We start from the raw sequence: 19,934 nt of genomic DNA on the forward strand, positions 1-19,934 counted from the left end.
GGCGGGACGTTAATGCCGGGGCGGGGGGGGGCGTTCCGGTTCCCCGGCGGCGGCTTCTCGGGCCTTTCCCCGGGGACAGGCCCGGCCCTCGGGGTTTTTCCCCGCCGTTTCCCGCATGCTGCCGCCGCTTCCTCCGAACCTCCGGTGGTAGGGGGTTGCCTCTCCCCCCGCAGGGCCCTGTGAGGCGGGCCAGGCCCGCCCGCCTCCATCTTGTGCCGCCGCGGGCGGGGACGGGAGGGGAGGGAGCCTGCGGGGTGGCGGGGGCGCAGGCCTGTCCTGCTCCGGCGTGGAAAGGGGGGGGACGCGGGTCTTTCGTCGGCTTTTCATCTTTCATCGGGCTTAGGTGGGTTTTGGTTTTTAACGGCTCTTGCTGGAGTTGTTCTATGGGATGCGCTCCAGTTCCCCTGGGCCCTCGCTTAGTGCTTAAGAAAGCTGGTTTAGGAATTACAGTTGGGGACTGGGTTCGAGCCTGGATATTATTCCTGGCTTTGCTTGTTACTGCTTAGGACTTCTGCGGCTGTAAAGTGGTGAAAATAGGGTTGGTATCCACTGCCCGGAGAGGTATTTTTGCACGTGTAAAGCGTCTGGAGAGACCCGCACAAAGCGTTACAAATAAACATTACGCTTTACGAAACATTGCTGTTTTTGCAAGGAGGAGGCCATCCTCGCCATGAGGAACAAAGTTGGAAGCTTCTTTGTTCCCTTAGACAGGAAGGGCTAACGCTTTGGTCAGCCTAAGGAGATAACGGAGGCAATGCTGCTGAGACTTGGAATAGGACGTAAAAAGCAGCAGAATTGCAAATGGGCCCTCTCCTCTGCCTATAATCTTGAAGCAAGTCCCTCGTGTTAGTTATTTTGTATATAAAACTCTGTATACCAAATAATTATTCACAGCTTGCCATGTCTGACATAAAATTGTGGCCCCTTAGTGCTTCATCACAAGAGAGCAATGTTAGGACTATGGTTCCGAATTCCTTGGCTCTGCCAATTTACGCATAGACATTTAATTCAAATTCAAATGCTGGTTTACTTTCTTAAAGGCCCATCACTTGCTTGAAGCAACAACTTCTTTCTTAGGGTATTTGATCAAAATGGGTCAACCGAAGACTCAAATGTGGGTCTGAACTAAGAAATGCTGTCACAGCTTTGTTGCTGACTGACATGTATTGGATACTACTTTCCGCAATGGATTGATCCATGCCCTAAAGATACCCAGCAAGCTGTAAAGGCCCTCATTTTACTAGAGAGCTTTACAATGTGATCTCTTATTTTAGTTATTGACAGGGGCAATGAAAGTCACTTTTTAATAGAGTTGCCCAGCATTTCTCATGATCAGATTCAGTTTTCCTGTTTTGTATCTCATTTCATTAGAACTCCATAATTTCCATGCTGAAATTTTTCCACGCTGGACATCTGCCTTGAGGCAATGAGGTGTGTAAACTGTACTTTGGCCAAAAAAATGATTCTTTGTCGGCTCCACCCTCTCACATTTTTCCACTTTAAGGTTTTCAGGGATGACTGGATACAGGTGGCCTGGAGTTCTGTTTTTCTGATGAGGAAAGGAACCAGATGGAAACCAGGTAGAGAAGAAACAATGGAACAATTACATGAGTTCTGGACACAGTACAGCAAAATGCCAGGGCATAGCTTAACAAGTGAGTACTTTCTGGAGTTGTGGAAGATCAAAAAGGGGCAGTCCCGCTATTAACTTTAATCGCATTAAATTGGACTAAATGTGAGATGTTGCCACCGTCTTCTTTGTTCGCCATGAGCTGCCTGGCCCCACTGCCTCTGACCTCTTGGTGTTGGCAGCTGAAAGACTATGTGGGGAACCATCTCAGGAGACTGAAGTGGCTGAAAACTAACCTGTCGGAAAATAAAAGGTAAAAGTTTTCAGGTCACTGCATAGCTGCCTGAAGACTAGTACTCGCTCACAGAAGGTATATGTGGCTGAGCTAAAAAGCTCAAGGTTCAGGTTCATGGAGCTTGCTTAGATTAGATTGGGGGTGGGGGTGGTGAAATACTGGCTTATTTTTAACTAACGTTTCAGAGAAATCTCTGTGAATTACAGATGTGGACAGTGAACAGCCTTACAAGTGTTCAGAGATGTGTTGATTATTACTATCTTGAATGTTCTTTGCCTGAAGTCTTCATATTCCTGTGGATCTGCAGCTGGAGTGAAACCTGGCCAGGGCCCCTGGCCTGCTGGTGTGTGATGCGGAATACACTGCAATAGCAAAGTGGTGAGGTTTGGTCTGAATCGGTCTTTTTTTTTTTTTTTTTTTTAAAATGCAGATCAGCCATTTCCAAAGAAAAAGATCCCAAAACATGAAAGGCTCTGAGAAAATGTTTGATCCCAGGCAGTAAACTCGGCAACCTTGTCTCTGACCAGCGCTTTGGAAAAGGGACTCAAAGCTTATCTGGCAGGTTGGTCTGTCCACATCAAGGACACATCCTGTCACTCTGGTGAAGGTGAGCTGAAGGCAACTAAATTGTAAGCATTCACAAAAGATTCCTGTTTCTTAGCTATAGTTTTCAAAGAACTTGACTGGTGGGCTTTCTCCTCAGAGCTGCGGGCTGTAGCATGATTTTTTGGGTTGGCTGTTTTGGGTTTTTTCAGTAATAGCTTTTCCAGAACAAGACTGTATCTGAGCTGGGGTGCTGTCTATCTGATGACTTTTTTTATAGCCACTTGGCTCTGAGGGGACACCAGGTGCTCAGATGTACAAGTAAACTGTCCACACCTTTGTGAGTTATTGTGCAGTGACTGAGTGGACTAACTCTGTGCCAGTGCTTAGCATGTTGCAAAATTGCAGTGAAGTGCACTAGTTTAGCTGCCCATGAAAGAGGCTGAGCAAAATGCATTTTATCTCACATTAACCTTGAGATAAGATGGTGTAATTTGCTGCAAGATGAACTACTACTCTGTTGATGGACTCGTTATGCTGTGTTGACTTGCTGATGCGTTTGAACTATAAAATCAGACAAAGAGAAGTGGAAAATTTAGACAAGGAGGGTAGGATTAGGCATTAGTTGAGAGCAGAATAGTGGCTGGACAAAGAGAAGATGGATCAGATGTGAAAGTGTGGTTTTAGAGGAGAAACTTGGCTGGCTGAGCGAAGAAAAATTAGTAGAAGAGGGTGGTGGTAGAGAACCAGCGTGCAGGGGGAGGAGGGAGAGAGAGGGTGAGCAGCCAGTAGAGCAGAACTGAAGTGGTCTCGGCAAGAAAATGGGAGACCTAGATGAGGAGCTGAAAAAGTGGGGAAGGGTGCAGAAAGGCAGGACGAGGGGGGAGAAGGCAAAGAAGTTGAGCTAAACAGATGATGAGGCTCTCAACTCTGTCTTCCTTCTGTCCTCCAAAGCCTGGGAGGGAACTGGGTTTCTTGAATGTGACTTTTCCCCTGAAATTCACGAGGATCTGTGAAGCCCCTGGCAAGATGTCATCCATCTGGCTTTAGGCTTAATTATGTAGATAGTCCTCTTCTGCTCTCTGTTCGTTAGCAGTTGTCAAATGACAGCACTGTTGTGGTGGTGGGTGCATGTGATAGTTTGTGGCAGCTTTTTTCTAGTTATTAAAAAAATCTAAGTTACAGGCAACAAAGTTACAGCAATAAAAGCACTGTTGAGGCTTTGATTGCAGGAAATGCCAAAATTGTCGTCTATTTAAAACCGGTAACCGTTAGCGTGCCATTTCCCATTCTTGCCACAGGATGTCGCAGTTTCTCCAAGTATGGTCCATCACAGTCTCTAACCTGGGTGGCGCCAGTTCAGCACTTCTGTTAAATGTGGAATGATATAAAATTAATTTGGCCCTTGAAGCCATCCAAAGTAAGCTCTAATTTCCATTCCCTGTCCGATCTCCACATGGTTTACTAACTGTGTATAATAAACACCTCTTTCCAGATGTGTGAATCAAGAGCAGGAAAGCAGCAGCACAAGGCTGCAGTCAATGTGATTGCTAGGTTTTTAATCCAGAAGAAGGGGGCCTTCCTCCCAGCCCATCAGAAGAGACTGTGAAAGCGAGTGAGAAAAAGAGGAGGAGGAGGAAGACATGGTCACTATTCCCGGCAGGGAGCACATCAAAAAGATGTGAGAAGACAGATGCTGTGAAATCTAACTTTTTGTGGATTAAGGCCTTGTCTCTGTGCTGACTTTTGGCTTAGTAGGGCATTATATCCATTGTGGAATACCTCACTTGTAACTTGTGACATCTTTTGTAAAAATGGCCTTGGAGTACTGATTGTGGTAAATGGAGGTTTGCCAAGGTGATGTCTTTGGTTTCTTTGTGCTGTTTTTACTAAGAGCTCTGCTGAGAGAGGCATCTTGAGATACAGCTACTGAAACTGAAAAAACTAGATGAGCGTCATTATAGGAGACCTGTTCTCTCCTGCTTTTCTTTTCTTAGTATGACTGTTGGCACACTTCTTGTACTAAAAGCAGTCTACAGATGAGGATAGCCTAAAAAGTCAAAGTTCAAAGAAAATGAAGTAGTAGTACTTTGTGATCACAGTTAAAGGATTCACTTCAAAGTGTGCTGAAAGACTTCCGTAATGGTTTTGATTAGCACTTGGGGAAAAAAAAAATAAAAAAGGAAGGTGGAATGAAGGACATTTTCAGCCCATGTTTCAGAGAAGTCCAATCTGTGACAAACCCCTGAGTTTACCAATACTTCAGGCATCCTCTGAAGGACATTTGTATACTTAATTTCACTTGCATTGAATGAGCTTTGGATGAGATTCTTAATGAACAGGGATGACATTTGAATGATTTGCTGGGCTGAAGTCAGAAATGTTGTTGTCTCACCTCAGTAGGAAAAGGATCTTGGATCAAACTGCTTAGGGGACTAGTGAATTCCTAGTGTTCTTACTCCTCCCATGCAATACTCAGAAGAATAAATGGCAGTGCCAACACGTTAGCTTGCAGCTTTCAAGTTCCAGTGTGTTAAGACATTTCTTTTTAAAATTAAACCTTAGATTCCCTGTGTTCCTTGCTGCACCAATCAGTGGTTGAATCAGCAGAGGGGATGCCACATCCTAGTCAGAGCACAGGAGGTAAGAGAACAACCAGAGGAACAATTTGATGGAAGGGGAATATTACATTAACAGACAGGATTTTATCCTGTAGGCTTAGAAGTTGGGATGAGCTTATATCTTCAAAGCAATCAAACTACTTTTTGCTTCTGGAGACCTGGATGAGAAATGTACTTATAGCTGGGTTGTGATGGGATTCCATATCTGCTTTTCAGGAGGGTTTGGCTCCAGCCTTATCATCTGTTTGTCTATTTTAAAAGTAAATAAATTAAAACCTGTATTTGCTGGTAGCTGCCTGTTGAGCTGAGGGAAGGAGAGAAAAACCCCTGACTGGGAAAAGGGAGTCCAAGTGCAGGGAGGGAGGGAGGGAAGGCAGGCAGGCAAGAGGCAGGTGTAAGTAGAAGGAGCTTGAGGAGGGATGGGAGATGTTTCAGGGAGGGGAAGGGGTTGTGGCCACCACTGAGTTCTGGTTCTGGTGATATCCATTTCTCTCAGCTCCATACTAAGCTGAGAGAGGACAGTTCTTGCTTTAAAAGGGCAATCCTAAAAACCATTTGGAGCCTGTTCATAGTCTGGATGGGAGAATGTGAATTGCCCTATTTTCCTCAGCCAAGCCTGAGGAGGGGCCCTATGAAGTACTGAGCTCCCTAACACTTGACTGGTGGTGCCTGTGCAGCCTGCAGGGATGCAGGGAGGGTGCTGTCACCAGCAACGACCATCCTGGCCCAGCCGATGGATCACGCTTCCCGACTCTGCTCTCCCCCAGACAAGGCAGGGGGCCGGCATGACTAAGAGGGGTGGTGACTCCCTAAGAATGTCAGGGGCTGTACAGAGAAGGTTGTCTCCTTGAGCCAAGGAGATCTCTTTACCCAGAAGCTCAGGAGTTCAGTAGCTAGATTTTTAGTGACTGCTTGATGGATTGTTTGTACTAAACCCCACAGCAGTGCAGGGTAGCTTAACAGTTCAGAAGACAGGGAGACACGTAGTATATATTTATCTGATGTGTCAAAAACTATGAAATGGAGTACCTTGCTGACCTCTGCAGCATTTCTGCCCTCCTTGCTCTTTCTCCTATTGTTTGCCAAGGTGCCTGGTGAAGTCTGGCTTCCAGCTAGTTGGAAAACTTTACCAGGGAGTGAATGTTTGTGCTTGCCTGATCTGAAGGGAGCACCAGGGACTCTTGATTTTTCTGTGACCATTTTAACCACTCTTTTCATGGAAATTAAATAGCTGGACAGAAGTGTTATGGAGACTCATTTCAGCTTGTTGTTAGAATACAGTATAACTCTTCCATACACTACACTCTTATTTCCTCTTAAACAATTAGTGCGACATGGTCTTAATCCTGTCTATTACTTTCCAAAAAAATATTTACTTATCATCCTTTAATTGCAATCCACTGGATGGAAGTCAGCTGAGGGCTAGCACACATCCAGGGGCCTGGGGGAGGCCTACCAGAAATAAAAGGGTGAGACAGCAGTGACAGGACACTCAGGCCACAGGAAGGAAAAAGCTAGATCGGATGGGGGCTGAACAGAGCCCTCTCAAAGATTGGGGAAGGATGCGTAAGTATCACTTCCCTCATGTAAGAAAACAAAGCCTGTACTCTCTTCAGTCTTGAAAGTTCCTCTATCTTTCCCCTCTGTCTTTGCCTGCACCCTTCACACGTCACGTCCCAGTCTCAAATGGTGGAAACTGAACAGAACACAGTACAGGATCTAGAGCACATCACTGGTGTCTTGACGTATCAACTATGAGAGCATGACAGGAACTCAGCATCTAGCGTGTTGATCTGGAAACGTCCCCTCTTTGATCCTGAGTAAGTCTTTGGATGGACCCCTAGGAGAATCACACCTGGAGGAATCCATTCTAGGTTTTAAATAAGAGGCTGGAGTAGTTGAAGTTAATGATGTGGCAGTCCAGACAGGATGCATTGAGTAAAATTTAGTGTTTGTTACACAGAGTAAATACCAACCCAAGACACTCAGTACTTTGAGAAAATACTGCACAGCATACTCTACAGCATCTTGAAAACCAGGGCAAAATAGCCAGGATATGGGCTTGAGCTGAAGGTTTAGATGAAATTTTCTGCCATGTACATGACTTGTTTTCCCATGTCACTTTTCAAAAATAATTGTACTCCAGTGACATAATGTATTTAGGAAGATGTCAATGTAAATAGGCTCTCTTGAGAATCCCTCCACCTGCATATAGAGATGCCCTAATGCTTCTCAAAATCTGATCCTTAAGCACTTGATAGCCAAGTCCAATTGATTTTTGGTGGGAATAAGGATTCTAAAGATCTCCTTGAGAAAGTGCCAGTAATGCTCGTTAGACTTAGAAAATCTCCTGGATCAACAAGAAGAAAAGCAGAAGAAAACAAGTGCAAATGAATTAGGTGTTCAGAGTTGAAACCTAGCTTGAACACTGATGTGAAAGAAATGGCTTAAGAGTGACTGAGTTTTCTACATTATTTTGTAACTTTGCAAGTAACAGCTGTGGGGATTATAAATGGATTCAGAAGATACATAATGTTGCAGGCTCCCTACAAGCAGCTTGCAGCACTGTGCAGCATATGGCTTGATGCAATATTTAAAAGGAGTGAGGTGCTGGGATGTGAGTATATAGAAGTATGCAGCTGCAATCAGTGACATCTCAAAAATGGCATGACTCATGTATTTGTAAATACTAATGATTCCTTCCAGGCTTCCAGTTAGCTCCCGCAGTTTGTAGTGAATGTTCAACTACTTTCTATAGTGGAGCGTCACATTTCATAAAACATGATCAAGAGAGACTTGCATAGATTCAAACAAGCCGGGAGCGCTACCAACACAGACATCAAAATGGCATACCAAGCAGAAGAAAATTGTTAATAGCAGCAACACTTAGAGGAAAAAAAAGACAACTGGAATGGGGGCAGTGGAAAAGAACTGTACTGTATTGCTGCTTCTCAATTGATTGACAGCTTAACACCATTCACTGGAGTTGCAGAAACACTGCCTCGTTTGCAGCAGAGCCGATCAAGGTTAGAAGTTTGTATTAGGGAGTATTTTATGGAACTACAGTGAGGCATTTTTCTTCAGTACACAGGCAAGTGGACTTGGGTTCTGAACGAGATTTCCTGTAATGCATAAGCACAGACCTTAGGCAGCATTTGATTTTTGTGGGGTGACTTATCAGAGATCATCCATGCATGCATGTGGTGCTACCTATTAACAGTGGCTCAGCTGTCTGATTGCTTGGGGTCACATTCTGATCAGTTCTGACAATTCATATAGGGCTTATGCAGAAGTTTGATAGTCTTAACTCTTTCAGGTCATGAGAATAGAGAATGAAGGATGTTTCCTCTTTGGAAAGAACTGCATAGGCAGCTGTCTTGGTTAACTCTGCAGTGGAGGAAAGATAAATGTCTGAGGATAGCAAAACTTCCCCGTGGGTGACTAGTGTGTATCTTCTTCATGCCTAAACACTTTTAAACCTGGGCTATTTTTTTTCTGATGTTTAACTGAAACCAGAGAGTCTGACTGCAGCGGAGGGACAGACCTTTGCAGATTAGTGATGTTATTTTCCAAATACAGATTAGGATTTTCTAAATTACTAAGCGTAGTGACTGTCAGACAATACACGCTTGTGTTCTTCAGCCATGCTCTTTTGTTGTGTCGGTAGCACATGCAGCCATTTGAGCACAAACACCTGGCCTTTTCTTCTCACCAGTCTGTGCAACGGGATCTATTCCAGAATGCTCGGATTTTCATGGGTGTTCCCTCCACGATGGGAAGCAGCTGATCAGTTATCCCAGCAAGCACTGAAGTAAGCCTAACCAGGTTTGAAATGCACCTCCAACATCAGCTGCTGCATATCTGCATTGTGGAAAAGCTGCCACATGTCCAAAGGCTCAGTTGTGCTTGCCTCCAATGCATGTGGAACAGGCAGGTTACTTTGTGGCACAGCACAAAATGCCATCTTCCTTCTTCAAACATGTTACCAGGGAGATCGCATACTGAATTTGCTGTGCTGATCTGGCTTTTGCAGCGTTGCATGCATGGCAAATTCATAATCTTTACTAATATGTTTGAATATGCTTTCAGTGGGCAGTGAAAAGAAGAGGCATAGCATGAAAGTGATGGTAGTCATAATCTTAGAACAAACTGAGGAGAGATGTGCAGAAAAAAAATCTGAGAAAGACATTAAGATCCTTTAAGTTTATACCAAAAACAAGCACTGATGTCTTTTTTTTTTTTTTTCTTTTCCTGCATGAACATCCAGATTTCACTGGAAAAGTCATTCATTGCTGGAAACAGTGTCTTGACTGTACTATAAAACCACTGGTTTCTTAGCAAAAGCAAGCAGTGGTGGCAATTCTTGAAATTAGTTTTGCTGTAAATTTTGATTGGGACAAGAGTCTGCTCTGCCTGTTGCTGTAGGAGGGTCGCTATCTTCTTTACTATGGAGGGCTAGGCCGCAGAGTCCTGGTCCCAACATGAATTTCTGGGATGCTGTGGGCATAGTCCTGCAATGTCAGAGACAGCAGTTCTGGTTCTAAAGTGGCAAGTGGCTGCGATCTTGCAAACTACCTTCCACCTCCAGCCTCTGACGCTCTGAAGATTTGGCCGAATTTCTGGCAAGAGGTGATCTGTTGCAGTAAGAGCTTGTAGGGTACTCAAAGAGACAGAAATGCCTTAAAAGTAATCTTGATTCTACTCTTGTTTCTTTAAGGGCTTGCTTGCCAGTATGGAAGGAGACTCTCTCTATACAGCCTTCCGTGGTGATCTCCTGGGAGGGGATGGTTCAGTCCTGTGGTACAGCGTCCCTGCATACAGAATTCATGCCATAGTCCTGAAACATGGGGATTTGCCTCTTCAGCCTGGGAATGGACTGGCGCATCACTTCTTAAGGTGATTTTAGCCCAGTGAACAATTTGCCTTCACCTAAAGATGGAGTTTGAAGCTTAGAGGGGATGTAATTAATCACCTTAGAGTCTCTTCCATTGTACTAGATCAGAGCAAAGGTCCTTCTATCCCAGCATCCATTCTCTCTCAGGTCACACCGCTGAGATGATAGTATTTGGTAGTTGCAGGTCTGCAACTCTGATCAAAAAGAGAAACTCTACCCTGTAGTTGGGCAGTTAATATAGTAGGCAACAGGGCCCTGACAAGTCATCTTGTTCAGAGGTTTGAAGTCCTTTTTTTAAACCGTGTGTATCTAAGCATTGACCAAAACCACAGACAACTTCTTTGATAATCAAACACAGCGTATGGTTGACTGGGCTGCTGGAGCAGTGGCTGTCTCATGTTTATACTACATCAAAGACAAAAATATTTCTCTAGAGCAATATTAAACAGGTTTCTTTTTTCAAGATGGTAAAGGGTCATTGGTTCCCAGAATAGGCACTACATGGAAAATATCAAAATACCTTCAGCTCTGTTTCACCACACAGATTTTCCACAGTTAAATTTACTTTCCGTCATGTATATCAGAAGTGTGAGAAATCTGGAAAACCCTGGACTACCCCAGACTGCTACTTTCAACTGACATTGACAGGGGCTTACCCTACCTAACAGTAACAATGAATGTAAATATATTTTTGAGGTTCCTTGAAAAGTTTGTCCATTTGAGTCTCTCTAACAGACAAGTACTTGTTTTTTTGGACAACCATTCTTTTAGTGGGCTGAAACCAAAGATAGAAGAAGCCAACGGCAATGACTGCAGTGCTGCTGTGATATTTACACATCACGAGTCACTGCCGTATGTTCTTTAATTCTGATAAAGGGGAAATAGGGAACAGGGAAAATAATTTGGAACCCCATGGCAACTGGGCAGTCTCCCCCTATTTCACCCATTACTCCTCTAAACCAGAGCTGCCAATGTCCACTGCTGTCTGTAGTCCTTGTACTCTCACACGTGGCACCAGGCTGCCAAGTGACATGGTAGATTGAGGGAGGATCTTTTTTTCATTATCTTTTTCAGAGAGACTGAGATTTTCACTGAATCTTCTTTCCTGGGTACTGGATCTAACAATTTTCCAGCAGTCTCAGCTCAGTAGCCTGCCCTTAGCTATTCCTCTTTGACTGGTAGATAAATCTGTTCATCCTGACACATACTCTTTAATATAATTCTCTGCCACTGTCAGCAGGCAGAGGACAAGTGGAAAACAGAAAGCACCAAGTTAACAATCAATCCTTACGCACAATGTAATGTCAGAAGAGAAAAGGCTGTGGTCTCCCCTCTGCACTGTACTCCAAATTGGTGCAATCAGTATGAAGATGTGTTAACTGTGCTTTAATGGCAATTCCCTTCCTTCTCCTCCCTCCCAGCACCTGCCCCTTCATCCCACCAAGAAGTGATTCCTTCTTCCAGGGTGATTCTGTTACAAACTATTACCATGCAGGCAGCATGGCCAAAATAGCAGTGCTCTTCCTTAATCTATTTGGACAGCTGCTGGAGTTAAAATGGAGTGCTGCTTGCAGAGATGTTTAGTCTCCACATGCCATACCTTTGTGCAGACCCCTTTGAAGTCTTCTCCCAAGATGACTAAATTTTAACCTCCCTCGGCCCTTGGTATTCTGTAACTCTGGCAAGAGTATAAAATGTGTTTTGTTTGGTCTTTTCCTGGTTTCTACAGGCTAAATCAATCTAATTCAAACTCTTTTTTTAAATAAAAGCTGTTGTTAAATAAAAGATACTGTTCACTTGCAGACTTGGGAAACCCCCTTTGAGGTTTTTTTACCACAGGCTTTCCCTCAAAGAGTTTGCATTTCTGCCACCAGCTCTTTCTAGGCCTTTGGATAGTGGCCAGCAGATAAAGCTTTAGAAAGAAAAGACAAAGCTAGTTAATTTGAAAGGAAAACTTCCTTAATGTGTTCAAAAAAACCCTAATACCAAGGCACTGGTTTGGAGAGCTGATCTGTGCTTTTGATAGGCATTTCAGTCTCAGCTCCATCTTGCAGCATGTTTGCATGGATTTGGAAAAGCATATTCTGGTCAACATACACAACCAGTACATCTTCCAGTTCATCACAAACTGGCTGCATGGCCTCCCAGCGCATGTGCGCTGAGCCAGGAGGCTCTGTGGGTGTAGGTCAGTCTGAACAACCTTCCCAGCCGAATGGGATAGCTGGGGACAGGCTACCGAGCCTGAGATTCACGGATAATTAAGTAGATGGCTGATGAGGTGAGTGAGTGTTACATGACATGATTTCAGAGGCACGATGGCAGTGCATCAGCGATCTCCTCAGAAACCTGTGTTTCAAGGAGTCACATTGTCAGGGTGCAACAGACGTGCCCTGATGGTGAAGACGGGAGAGCTTCATCGACCCGTGTGATGAAAATGTGGAGCTTTGGACTTCTGGAAAAGAGCTACTAAGTTCTACTTCTCATCTCTCTCTGTGAGAATGAGGGGATCAAAAAAGAATCCTCTCCTGTCATTTACTCATTCAGGTAGCACAAGTCGGTGGTGTTGGCATTCACCGTGGTGATCTAGAGGAACAGAAGAGCAAAATCTCTCAACAGAGAATGACCTCACTTCTGGCCTGGCTTATTGGAAGGGTAAATACCGAAAATAATGAAATAATTCTCTCTGTCTTGCCCAGGGCTCTTGAAAACAATGGGGCTGCTTGATATTTCATGAATGCTGTAGGGCAGGACCCTTTTCAATCTTTTACCTGACTGGAGTATTCAGATCCCTAGCAGATATTTTGAGTTCCTAAGTTTTGCTGAGACTGAGAGCATGCAACCTGTTTTATAGGAGCTACTGCTATTTACTCTTCATCACAGACAAAAATAAATACCTCTGTAATTGACAAGTATGGGATAATCTCCCCCAAGTGTAAAAAAACTCATCCTAAAAGTCAGAAATTAATTAAATACCTAAAATACAGGCCTTTTGTCCCTGTAAATGTTCTTGTCAGTGTTCCTACAATTTCGGATCCCCTTAGTACCTGATCCAAGCTGCCAGTTCTTCTTTGACTCTTGCTACACCCTGTTAAAAGGCACAGCAGCTGCATCCCACTGGGCATATTCCTCTTTTCCCCTTCCAACTTCTCAGCAGCGTCACATCCACTGATGTGCAGCCCTTCCCACATTACCTGCGTGGGGCGTCCCTTTGCTCTGCCAACGTGCCTGCCAGTCTATACATGTGCACGTGTAACCCTGTCGCCATCAGGGCTGGTGGCAGGCACAAGCGTGGCACGCAGTTGCGTTAGGGAGCTGACAGACCGTGGCGAAATAGCCAAGCTGTTTTGTATGTGGCAGAGACCTGGAAGGCAAGAGTGGCTGCTGATGTCTGGTTTGGGGCAGACGACAGAGGAAAAGCAGCTCTGTGTTTTTTTCCCTGATTGCCCGTGGCAGGGACCGGCCAGGCTGGCCCTCAGCCATGAAACAGCAACGTTTCCCGTTGCCAGTGATGGTGGCTGTGCTCGTCACGCGGTCTTCGCTCCCACGCATCTCCAGTTTTCTGTGCACAACTGCGATAAAGAACTGAGCCCCCGTTTTCCCCACTGCTCGAGTAGGAAAAAAGAGCTTTAGGTAGCTGGCTACAACTTTCTGATCGGGGGCCTGGCTCTGGGAGAACTGAAATCCTGTCAGTTGCCGCTCTAAGTCTGCGGTGGGCGGCAGGTCCTCTCAGGAGCTGACGCCATTTTCCACCCTCCTGCCTGCTCTCTCCTTCCCTTATCTTTCCGGCTCCGTAAGGGTCGCGCGTTCCTGCAGAATATCTCTTTCGACGCGCTGATTGATCGTTACAGACTGGAGATCCGTTTGTCTTATAACCGCCCCCGAGCCGGGATAGCGGCCAACACCGCCGGCTGAGGGAAGGAGAGCTCCCGAACTACATCTCCCAGCATGCCGCAGCCGGGAGCGTACCCGGAACCGGCGGAGGTCTCAAGGTTGAGCGGTCCCTGTGGCGGAGGAGAGCGGTCGTCCTTCTTCCTTCCCTCCCTCCCTCTCTCCTCTCAGGCTCCGGGCAGGCAGGTAGCGGCGGGCGGCGGGGCTGGGGCGGGACGCGGCACCCCGCTGACGGCCGCTCCCTGCCTGGTTCTCTTTCCCCCCCCCTCACAGGCCGTGGCCGCCGGGGAGCCGCCCGCCATGTCGACGGTGGCTGCCGCCAGCTGCGACGCGAAGGGCGCGGGGGAGGCGCGGGAAGAGAAGAAGCCGCTGAAGCCTTGCTGCGCCTGCCCCGAGACCAAGAAAGCGCGGGACGCCTGGTGAGGGACCCCAACCGTCCCGCCTCAGGCTTCTGGTGGAGCCCGGCTCCCTCGGGGCGGGCGGCGGCTCCTCCTGCGGGGGTATTTCCCCTTCGCAGGCCGGGCCCGTCGTCGAGTTAACGGGGCTTTTTAGTCAGTCCGCCGCCCCGGTGTGGCTTTGACCCGCTGGATTTCCCTCCCGGCCCTGCCCGTTGTTACCCTCCTAGGAGCTTCTGTCCCTGCCGAAGTGCCGGGGTGATTTTTGGGAACGCTCCCCGCCCCGGGTGGAGGGTGTTGGTGCATCCAGGAGAGGTGGGAGAGCGCGGAGGAGAAGCTGTCTTAAAAGGGTAAATGAGAAATGAAGAGATTAATGTCTCACAGCCCTAGTTTAAAACAGGTTTCAGAGATTAGCTTTTAATGTGGCTTACAAATCTTCACTAGTGTTGACTGGCTGAAGCAGCTACCGGCAGGTAGTAACATTTTTATTGTTTAATTGATTATAAACACTGTACTCTCTTAAATAAAAAAAACCCAACTTTGTTTTTTAGGTCTCAGAGGATGACCTTTCTCACAGGTGCAAAACTTGACAATGATATATATAGCTGCATATGTAATTATAGGCTTAGTCACAATCATCAAACAGCATGAAATGCACCCCCAAAATAGAGTTCCTTTGTCTATGACAGTAAACCTTTAAAAAACTTTAATCTGGTGACCAAATTGTCTTTTTTTTTTTTTTTTTTTTAACCTGACAGGTGGTACAGATGTTGTTCAGTAGGTGACATAATACTGGAAGCTGTATTTTTGCTAAAGCTAGGGGTGCATGTTTAGATAGGTGGTAGAGTAAAGGCGAGTCCAGGGACCCCTAAGGAAAGGGTGGTAGGATGCAAGTCCGGAGTCAGATGGGGTTGCCCTGGGTGGCCAGCTGACCTGTCCGTACTTACTGTAATAAAACTTTAAAACATCTTATTTTCTTAATAATTTGTTATTCACAATTTGGTAGTTTTCTTTCTTTGGCAGCAAGAATAGCATAACGTGGTGGATGAGGGTTGATCAGACCCGTGACCTGCGCTCTGCAGAGCGGTTGAATCCCCGCCTCTGGGGACAGGAAGCGCTCTGCCAGTCAAATCAAAGAGCAAGTCTGAACTGCTTTTGCGGTATGCGCCATATACTGATGATGGTAGGCTCTTACCGCTATTTGAATATATATTAGACACTTGGATGGATGAGTAACACCAAAAGTTGCCATATATGTTAAATCATTTTTTTAAGAGTATCTGGACAGGTTTTTTTGCTTCAGGTTCCCTAAGTACCAACTGATGCTGGACTAAAATGTCATTTACTGGTCAACCTATTCTGTATTGGTCTCTTACTGGAGAAATTTTGTTGCTTCCTTACTGAATGATTTGAAACTGGTTGCTGACGAGATCAGCATAGTTGATGAAGTGATGCGACAACCTTGTGTTGTATAACAAATCCCTGTCTAGACCTGCCCGGAATAGACACCGGCCTGTTCATAGGAAGTTCTGTTATGCATTTCATCAAAGTTCTAAGTGCACAGCTCTGGACTTGGTCACCTTTCTGAGATAGTATTATACTTTCCAAAACAGTGCTACCCTGGACAGGATAGGCAAAAAGATCTCTGGAGCCTAGTAGGGTTTTTTGATTGTCCCCAACAGCTTGTCAGTTCTGTGGCTTTGACTAACAGTAAGCAAACATTTTGTTGTTGAACCTTGGAAATCTTTTTGTTCTGCAGCATCATTGAGAAGGGGGAAGAAAATTGCAGGGACCTAATTGAAGCTCACAAGGAGTGTATGAGAGCTCTGGGCTTCAAGATATGAGATGAGCAGGATTGTGAACGTGGTGAGTATAGCCTTCAGTGTCCTGGCATCTCAGCTGGTGCCACTGGAAGGCCCAGAGTACTGCTCGTGATGGCAAAGGTATCCTCCTTATGAGAGGGAAGGCAAAATAATCCTCATTGACACTAGAGTAAGCACTGCTGTCCTTGTGAGGGTGGTGAAGCCTTCTGGCAGTGTACAGCCTTTGCAAGTAGCTCTTCAGCAGTAGAGTATGGTTCTGCCTCTTGTTGTCTTCTAATAGATCCGAACTTGAACTTAGATTTCTAATGCTAGGGCAGTGTGGGGGTTGTTTTGTGTGGCTTTGTTGGTGGGGGCTTTTTTTGTTGATTGTTGAACTGTCCCTCAGTATCCAGTGGAAATCCATGTTTGGTGAAGCTGTCTTTCCTCTCTCTTCTAGATGATGTCTGTGGTGTGACTGTGTTCTGGAAAGCTGCAAAATGAATTATTTCTGCAAGTTACTTCAAAGAACAAATAAAGAATCTATTTATAAAGAGTCTCTAATGATAGACTGTGCATCATGTCTGTGGCTTTTCCACTGTTAGCTCTTGACCGCAACTATAGAAAATATATTTTTTTCCTCTTAATAAAAGTCTGAAAATTACCAGCGTTCCTGACTTCTGTTTCTTTTTAAGTAAAGAAATGACAGTACCCTCCTCATTGAAAACAGCATGTGAGAATGAGTAAAGCCTGCTTACTCATTGACATGAGAACATTGATTACTCCGGTGTTGTGGTTGAACAGGTGGGCCTTCGGTAGGTTTTCCCGCTGATGCAAATTGAGAAATCGTGCTAGTAACACAGCCTTGTTACAGCTTTCAGCAAAGGCATGCTGAAGCTTGTCGTGCTGTTTGTGACGGTAGGTGTAACTGTATTTGTAGAAAGAAGACCGCTTTCGAAATGAACTTTCCTTAGAGTCAAAACTGGATTTGCTTTCCCCGTTAGAATTCTTTCAACTTTTTTTGAATAGCTTTACCCTAGGATTCAAGCTTCATTCTTTATAATGAAGAATTAAGTACTTTCCATATCAAACTCAAATTCTTGAGCTAGTAGTTCTTCAAGGGAAAGGGAGCAGAGGACTGCAGATGTATGTCCAGGTCACTTGCCTGAAAGAAAAGGCTTTTTTTTTCTGCCCAGTTTTTGTTGGGGGCGTGTGTGGGCGTTCGTGTTCTGGCTTTTTTTCTCACCTGTGTGACACGACAGTGGGAAGGTGGTTGTGGCCTTTGATTCCTTCTTACAATCTAGAGCAAAAAAAGTGCGGTTGGTAGCTTGTTACACGTGGGACTTTTTTGGTTTCATGCTATGTTGCTGTGCGACCCTAATGTTTTTCTTGGTTTGGTAAGTTGACTTTGTTTAAGATGGCATCACTGATTACTTCCTTTCCTCCTGCTGAGTTTTCAGAAATTGAAGACACGAAATCTGTCCTTTGTCTTGATTCTTCTCTTGGTTTTGATCCTGTTGGAGGGATGGGTGCAGTCCTGACCATTTCTCTGCCTGCTGGGCCCTGCGTATTCTGAGCTAGCAATGAACAGGCTGTGAAAGCTTAGTATGTGACACTTGGTAGTGTCTCTGCCGAGGCTCACAAGTTGCGTGAGGAGAGTTTAGACTCGCCTTCCGGGAATGTTTCATGAATGTCCTGGTGTTTGAGGAAATGTACTCTAAAATGCTTGCAGGGGACAAGCCGGGCTGTTAGACTTAGCTCTACACTGCTCGTCTACTCTCCTGTCGTGAGGTAAGAGTTATGCCCGTGTTGGCTTCCAGCCTAAGAGAAGGGACGCAGGTGTAGCTCTGGCAAAAAGCGTTCAAAGCCGCCTGCGGCGCTGTAGCTGGCTGTGGAGCAGGACCTGGTGTTCCTCTTGGTGTTTATTGTTGTCTTGAGGTAGAAACTTGAATAAGGTCGTTTATTGTTGAATCAACACGTGTCAGAGCTTGAACTGAAGAGAACGTTAAAAGGTGGACGAGCACCAGCTTTGCGGTAGCATGTCCAGTCTGGGTAACCTGTGGAAATGGTGCCACAGAGTGAAGAGCAGGGCAGGGGTTGGCAGTGGTCAAGTGAGAGTGGAGTGCTATTTAAATCAGTCCAAGAAAAGAAAAAAATGGGTCCCTGTAGAACTTTACACAATTTCTATAAACTTAAGAAATGGGACATCTGGGCCTGCATGAAGGTAAAAGCATGGTAGATACTTTAGAAAGTTTTTGGAAGGAAGATGATGAGTGGGATGCTGCGATACCTGTGTGCAACAGGTACAGAAAGGATACTGGACGACTCAAGTACGAAAAAAACTTGTAGTCAAATCACATTTCTTGCTGGGCGGCTTCATTTGTTACTACGGGATTCCTGTGGAGTGGATTCAAGGCTTGATTCGAGGAGTGGGAGTTACTGGCACTGTGTTACTACTTACCGATGGAGCTGGTGACAGACCCTGCCCTGCACAGGGTGCTCGGTGTACTTGCGAGGGCATGAAACGTGGCAGCAGCAGGAAACTTGACTAAACTGCACAGCAGTACAACTAAATACAGTACGTGCTGTCTTTGTCGCTTTGTGATTCACCATGAGCTAACAGTTGTAAGTTGAATGTGACTTGAAACACCAGGTGGATATTTTGGAGCTACAGGGTTTATTAGCGTGTAAGTAACAGTTTTGCAGACTAATGCCAGCGATGCACTATATAATAAATCAAAAAGGAGATGTCTGATTATGCCTGCTCTGACTTTAAGCCACCAAGGTCTTAGTGTCCTCATCACAGGTGACTGGACTAGTTTTCAGCTTATGGGATCAGTAGTCAACCTGTAGACTTCCTGAGGATGGGCAAAATAGCCTAGTCGTTTAGCTGCTGTGAGATTTGGGACTGGTAATCTCTTGGTGCGGTGCTGCTCTCAAGGACAGAGGATTTATTTGCCAAACATAGCACAGGCTGCACCTGGATTGCATCATCACATGGGGCTAAATATTAAGTGCTACTGGTTGAATTAATTTTAAGTGGGGAAATCAGTGGAGTCTTATTTTTCTTCTTCACAGACTCATTTTGTTGTAATGCCTTATGTGCCCTCTTCCAGGGAAGAATCTTAGTGCTGCTCAGGCGTTTTCTATGCACTTGCTCTCTTGATTCCAAATTGGTTTGGGCCTTGGTATCTCCTTTTTAATACTTGTGTGGCTTTCCCCTTGAATCTGTATTGGCTTTAGAACACTGATCTCAGATGAACCCCGGCATCCTTAGATGGAAGGCATGTATCAAGGCAAGGCATGAAAATAGAATTTCTCTTTGGAAAATTAAGAGCTTTTTGAACTCTTGCTGGGTGGAAAACTGGAAGTGCTGTGAAGATGGTCTGTATGGCCATGGTACTCTCATGGGAGAAAGGAAGATTTGAGCCTTGGTGGTTCAACCACTTGACAAATATTCCTTTTAAAAAAACAGGCCTGAAAACACCTAAATTAATCTCTAGCATATGCTCAGAAATCTACCTTTTAAAAGGCTATATCATTCGCTCTACAACATCACGTTCAGCCGCAGTAGAAAAGCTGTATAGTTTCTAATGAGAGCTTTATGCTGTCGGTTTAAAGATTCCTGCCCACCTTCCGCAGGGAGGTCGCAACGGGCCGTCCTCGCCTGTGGCGCTGGCCCCAGCAGCACTGCGACCCAGCGCGTGCCTCTGGGCTTACTGCAACACCCCTGTCCGAGGAAGTACCTTCTTTGTCGTAACGAGTCATTAGCACTGTGTTCCAGAGTATTTTCTAGCTCAGGAATTTACCTAACTGAGGAGTGAAATGAATAACTTTTTTTTTTTTTTTCTTTTGTCACTTTCTTTGATGTTGCCACAGAAGTTTTTTGGTAGTACAGAAAGGTGGGAGGAATTGCAACGTTGCTTCTC

General features: G+C 45.3%; 1 protein-coding gene and 1 long non-coding RNA gene across 15 annotated transcripts; both read left to right on the forward strand.

Annotated features, from left to right (window-relative positions):
- The first annotated feature begins 30 nt into the window (after positions 1-30).
- LOC115344109 lies at positions 31-12,906 on the forward strand. 11 transcript variants are annotated; one of them, XR_003924424.2, is made up of 9 exons: positions 31-343; positions 1,372-1,431; positions 1,505-1,655; positions 2,296-2,472; positions 3,710-3,828; positions 4,974-5,051; positions 8,697-8,840; positions 9,747-9,925; positions 12,468-12,906. It is a non-coding gene; the product is annotated as an uncharacterized LOC115344109 (long non-coding RNA). The 11 variants fall into 11 exon arrangements; XR_003924423.2 differs by lacking the exon at positions 3,710-3,828 and having other exon boundaries at positions 2,296-2,494; XR_003924432.2 differs by lacking the exon at positions 3,710-3,828 and having other exon boundaries at positions 8,697-8,854.
- A 963-nt stretch (positions 12,907-13,869) lies between these two features.
- On the forward strand, positions 13,870-16,669 carry LOC115344108 (cytochrome c oxidase copper chaperone). 4 transcript variants are annotated; one of them, XM_030020999.1, is made up of 4 exons: positions 13,870-13,997; positions 14,085-14,230; positions 15,966-16,072; positions 16,466-16,669. In XM_030020999.1, exons 2-3 carry the CDS (start codon positions 14,112-14,114, stop codon positions 16,048-16,050), a joined length of 204 nt encoding a protein of 67 aa, XP_029876859.1. In that variant the 5' UTR covers positions 13,870-13,997; positions 14,085-14,111; the 3' UTR covers positions 16,051-16,072; positions 16,466-16,669. The 4 variants fall into 4 exon arrangements, with proteins under 4 accessions (XP_029876859.1, XP_040980716.1, XP_040980715.1 ...); XM_041124782.1 differs by having other exon boundaries at positions 13,881-13,982; XM_041124781.1 differs by having other exon boundaries at positions 13,891-13,997; positions 14,091-14,230.
- Positions 16,670-19,934: the final 3,265 nt, after the last annotated feature.

The sequence above is a fragment of the Aquila chrysaetos genome, chromosome 7 (assembly GCF_900496995.4).
Source record: "Aquila chrysaetos chrysaetos chromosome 7, bAquChr1.4, whole genome shotgun sequence".
In the NCBI taxonomy this organism is placed as follows: domain Eukaryota; kingdom Metazoa; phylum Chordata; class Aves; order Accipitriformes; family Accipitridae; genus Aquila; species Aquila chrysaetos.

Coding starts and splice junctions, on each gene's coding strand:
- LOC115344108 (XM_030020999.1), top strand. CDS start 14,112: ATGTCGACGGTGGCTGCCGCCAGCTGCGACGCGAAGGGCGCGGGGGAG. Junction 14,231..15,965: donor AAGAAAGCGCGGGACGCCTG/GTGAGGGACCCC, acceptor TTTGTTCTGCAG/CATCATTGAGAAGGGGGAAG.